This window comes from Geospiza fortis, unplaced genomic scaffold (assembly GCF_000277835.1).
Source record: "Geospiza fortis unplaced genomic scaffold, GeoFor_1.0 scaffold450, whole genome shotgun sequence".
In the NCBI taxonomy this organism is placed as follows: Eukaryota; Metazoa; Chordata; class Aves; order Passeriformes; family Thraupidae; genus Geospiza; species Geospiza fortis.
Window position 1 is genome coordinate 2,464,871 of NW_005054416.1, and position 5,007 is coordinate 2,469,877.

The window sequence follows — 5,007 nt, forward strand, 5'->3', positions numbered from 1 at the left end:
CACCTTGAAGCCGTTTCCCTTTGTCCCAGCATCCCATCTTCCTGCCTTACCTGCCCCTGGCGAGGGGTAGAAGAGCGCTGTGGGCTGCAGCAGGCTGGGCTGGGTGTGAATCCCAGGATGCAGCAATCCAGGCTGGGTCTGCAGCCCAGGGCCTCCCAGGCCTGGCTGGGGCTCAGCCTGGAGTCCAGGGCTGAAGAAACCTGGCCAGGATGAGAGTCCTGGGTGCACCAAAGCTGCGCCGGGATGGAGCAGCCCAGCGTGGCCTGGGAGCCCAGTCTGGGAGTTGGAGGGGTGGTTGGGACGAGATATTCCTGGCTGGTTTAGGGGCTGAGCTCCCGGGTACAGGAATCCTGCCGGGGTCTGGGCACCAGTGGAGGTCAAGCCAGGCTGGTTGTAGGATACAGACCCTGGGCGAATCCCTGGTTGGTTTTGACCCCCAGGATGATTTTGGGATCCAGATCCTGGGCGAATCCCTGGTTGGTTTTGACCCCCATGATGCATCATCCCTAGTTGGTTGTGGGATGCAGACCCTGGACGAATCCCAGGCTGGTTTTGGGATGCAGACCCTGGACGAATCCCAGGCTGGTTTTGGGATGCAGACCCTGGACGAATCCCAGGCTGGTTTTGGGATGCAGACCCTGGACGAATCCCAGGCTGGTTTTGGGATACAGATCCTGGGCGAATCCCTGGTTGGTTCTGACCCACAGAATGCATCATCCCAGGCTGGTTTTGGGATACAGACCCTGGGCGAATCCCTGGTTGGTTCTGACCCACAGAATGCATCATCCCAGGCTGGTTTTGGGATACAGATCCCGGGCGAATCCCTGGTTGGTTTTGACCCCCATGATGCACCGTGCCAGGCTGGTTGTGGAATACAGACCCTGGACGAATCCCTGGTTGGTTCTGACCCATGGAATGCATCATCCCAGGCTGGTTTTGGGATACAGACCCTGGACGCAGGTGCCCTGGCTGGGTCTGCGCCCCGTGATGCCCCAAACTGGGATGGTTTTGGGATACGAGCACCGGGCGGAGGAACCCTGGCTGGCTCTGGCCCCCAGGCTGGGGGGACTGCACTGCTGGGTGGAAGAAGCTTCCCTGGATCTGGTTGACAGGATGAACCCCACCAGGCTGGGACAGAAGCCCCGAGTGGGCTGGACTGGAATGGTGCTGGGTCCCGGGAAGCACTGAGCTGGGCTGGTACCGTCCCACGCTGTGAACCTGCTCCACGTGATCTTGGGATGAGAAGTGGGATCCCGTGAGGGTGAGGGAGGACTCCGAGACCTGGTGCAGGCCGGTGTGGGAGAACACCATTCCACCGTCCCGGGTCTGCTCCCAGGTTCCATCTGGGAGCATCTCAGAGCCATCTGGCTTGGGGCAGGTCATGTTGACCTCGTAGGAGGTGACGGGGATCCCGCTGGACAGCAGCTCCTCCAGCTGCACCCGCAGGACGTAGCGGTTCTCCTGAAGGGGGGGACACGAGGGACAGTCACCCCCATCCTGCTGGAGGGGATCGCGGAGGGGACGGGAGCGTCACCTTGAACAGGACGTGGCAGCCCTTGTAGCCAGAGGAGAAGATGATAGAGCCGTCCTCCCTGGAATTCAGCCAGTGGAGGCAGATGGAGCAGTTGGCCACGTCAAAGCGGGAGCCAAACTCGTCTGGGGGGACACCATGGACACAGGGATGTGACACATCCATGTGCATGGAAACCCCCTGGGCAGCAGCAACAGCTCATCCAAGCCATTGGGCTCATCCCATTGGGACACCATCACCATGGAACACTCCGGGACTGAGGGGAATCCCAGAGAAATCCAGCACCCCAAGGGGATCCAGGGAGCCCCCCACTCACCCAGAACCTTGAAGCGAACAGTGCGGCCATGGGGCGGGAAGACCAGGAGCTGCATTCCCAGCTCTCCACAGTCATGGCGGTACTGCAGGAGTGCCACGGTGCCTCTGGGCCACGGGGACAGGAGGAAGAGGAGCAGGAGGAAGGAGCAGCTCCGTCCCATGGCGGTGACACGGACGGAGCACAGGGCTCTGTGGTGTGGATTTATATCCGGATGGCTGGGATGCGGGGGGGGATCAGGATCAGCTGATCCCGTGGGATGAGCTCTGCCCAGGGCTCCTCGCTCCCCTGCCACCGGTGACCTCAGTGCCCCAGCCCTGTGGTCACCTCCTGTGGCTGTGTCACGGTGACCAGGGACAAACCGAGCTTATCCCACACTTGGAGGCTGTCCCAGAGAACAGGGAATGGAACTGGTGCCAGGCAGGATGCCCAGCTGGATCAAGTTATCCAGGGGGAAAGGAGAAGGCTGGTGAGTGCCCACCTCCATAGAGCTACTGGGGACAGTGGTGACATCTGAACACTCCACTCCTGGAATAGCCATGGGACCAGGGGACACAGTGGCATGGCCACAGTGACTCCTGAGGGATTGGAAATCAGCCAGTTACCCCAAATCCCTGCTGCGCCCTGCTGGCAGTGCCACAGGGAATCCAAAGTCCTCCATGTGCATTCCCTGTGCCTACCTTTCCCCAAGTTTCCCTTCTGGGATTTATCTTTACTGCAGATTACACCGCATCACTCCTCCCCACCCTTCCCAGAGTGAGGGTCACAGCCACTCCCTGTCCTATGCCCTGGGTGTGGGGATGGGATCACGCCAGCTCCCAGGAGCACAGGGATCTCGGACAGAGGAGCCAGGGGCTGGATGTGATTCCCTCAAACCTCCTCTGGAAGTGAGGGCAGCTGCAGAGAGAGCAGGGTGACCCCAGAGCCACAGCTGGGCTGATATGTGGCCAATACGTGTTCTATATGTGCCCCATATATATCCTATACATATATATATATGTCTACTATATGTTTTATATATGTCTAATATATGTCCAATATGTCTGAACTGTCTGTTCTGTATCCTATAGATATTCCATATGTATCCAACAGATATCCTATACATATGTCCAATATATAGCTAATATATATCCAATGTATCTATCCCACATGTCCAGTATACATCCTACATATATCTGATGTATATCCAACATACATCTGATGCATCTCCCAATCATCTCCAACAAATCTCCTAAATCTGTGTCCAACCTTTGTCCCACAGATCATCCCCCAGGAGCACAGGCAGCAGCTACCGGTGGTGACACTTTATTCCCCGCAGTGACAATCCCGGTGACCACCACCCCCTTTTTTCCCACCCCTCACAGCTTCATGGCAGCAACCGACCCCAGATGGAGCTCCAAGAACTGCAGGATCTCCTGCCAGGAATCTTCCTGGGCCCGGGCGTGGGGCTGGGGCTCTCCCCCCCACGCCACCGGCTTGGGAGTGCCGCGGATGGCGGAGTTGCTGCACAGGGGGGACCCGGGGGGCTCGATCAGGTGCCCAGCGCCGGGGTAGGACAGGATCCGGCCGCTCTCCGGCGGCATCCGCGCCAGGGCCAGCTCGGCAAAGAGCTTGCTGTTGAAGCTGCGGTCGGCCTCCCCCACCACAAACAGCACCTTTCCCCGGATCCTCTCCACCGGGATGGCCGAGGCGCGGTGGGCGGCGTCCCGGGGGTCGTCGAAGATGGCCGAGTTGTCCATGGCTCCCACCTCGGTGAACAGGACGCGCTCGGTGTGGTAGGGGATGGCAGGGATGCGCAGCTCCTTGTAGAGCAGCGGGTTTCCGTACAGGAAGCTCGTGCCGTTGATCCACACCGTGGCCACCACCTGTGGCAGGAAGGTGGCCATGGCCAAGGCCACCTCCGCGCCTTTGGAGACGCCCACCACGCCCAGGCCGGGGCCTCGGACCTGAAGGAAGAGGAAATGGAGCCAGCTGGCATAATACACAGGGATAATACATTTACTGGGACATCCCTGGGTGCCAGGACAAGGGCATCCTCCAGTCCCTGGGACATTCCTGGTGCTCGGAACAACCCTGGGACACTACCCTTGGCCATCTGGACATCTTGCTCACCAGGATGAGGATGTCCCCAGGACATTCCTGGCCCCCAGGACAATTCCTGGTCATCTGGATGTCCGGTTGCCCCCAAGCACATCCTGGCTGACAGGTGCCTTTCTCCACACGCCAGGACTCACCTTGGGGTGCTGGAGGAGCAGCTCTGCCGCTTCCTCGAAATATTCCAGGTCCAGCTGCGCCAGGACTCGGGGCAGGTCGTCGTAGGCGAAGAAGGCGAGGGCCAGCACGGCAAAGCCCCGGCTGGCCAAGAGCCCTGCCCGGAATTCAATCAGGCCCCCCGCACCCCCAAACAGGTCGATGACTCCGGGGAAGGGGCCTGGACCTGTGGGAAGACAAGGAGAATGTCAGGGATGGGGAGCCACCCGTGCTGTCCTGCATCCTGGAGGTTCCATGGCTGGGCATCCCAGGGGGCACAAGGTCCAGTATCCTGGGGGTCCCAAGATCCTAAGGTTTGATATCTCAAGGATCCCAAGGCTGGACAACCCAGGAATCCCAAAGTTGTATCCTGGGGGTCCCGAGGTTGGGCATTCCAAGATCCTAAGGTTTGATATCTCAAGAACTCCAAGGCTGGACAACCCAGGAATCCCAACTTTGGGCATCCCAGGGGTCCCAAGGTTTGCTAGCCCAGGGCTTCCAGGGCTGGACAACCCAGGAATCTTATGGTTCAGCATCCCAGGACTCCCAGTGCTGTTTCCCAGGGGTCCTGATGTTTGGTATCCCTAGGATCCCAAGGTTCAGTATCCCAAGGGAATGCTGGCTGGGTATCCCAGGGGGCCCAAGGCTGGGCACTGAAGGTCTCCCAAGAACAAGTACCCTGCCAGTCCCCAGGTTTGATATCTCGGAATTCCCTGCTCCCTAGGTTTGACATCCCGGTATTCCCCGCTGCCCAGTGCTCACCAGGAGGCAGGAACAGGGCGCCACGGACCCTTCCCTCACGGATGGGCACCCGCTGCACGCCGGGGCCCACGTACCAGCGCTCGGCCTCGCAGGATGCCAGCGGCTGCTCCCGCGGATCCATGCCCAGGCTGAGCCCGTCCAACACTTCCAG

The 5,007-nt window shown here is 59.8% G+C and overlaps 2 protein-coding genes across 2 annotated transcripts in view; both read right to left on the reverse strand.

Moving 5' to 3' along the window:
- ZP1 (zona pellucida glycoprotein 1) overlaps nt 1-2,007 on the reverse strand; it is a 4,061-nt gene extending 2,054 nt beyond the window's left edge. Inside the window, exons 1-3 of the mRNA XM_005426588.1 lie at nt 1,848-2,007; nt 1,535-1,656; nt 51-1,461 (exon numbers count right to left, since the gene is read on the reverse strand). Of these exons, the coding sequence (XP_005426645.1) occupies nt 51-1,461; nt 1,535-1,656; nt 1,848-2,007 (1,693 nt within the window). The remainder of the gene's footprint in view (nt 1-50; nt 1,462-1,534; nt 1,657-1,847) is intronic.
- Nucleotides 2,008-3,202: 1,195 nt separating this feature from the next.
- LOC102037789 (acyl-coenzyme A amino acid N-acyltransferase 2-like) overlaps nt 3,203-5,007 on the reverse strand; it is a 2,894-nt gene continuing 1,089 nt past the window's right edge. The window contains exons 3-5 of the mRNA XM_005426505.2: nt 4,857-5,007; nt 4,079-4,281; nt 3,203-3,790 (exon numbers count right to left, since the gene is read on the reverse strand). The exon at nt 4,857-5,007 is cut by the window's right edge and continues 13 nt beyond it. Coding sequence (XP_005426562.1) covers nt 3,203-3,790; nt 4,079-4,281; nt 4,857-5,007 — 942 coding nt within the window. The remainder of the gene's footprint in view (nt 3,791-4,078; nt 4,282-4,856) is intronic.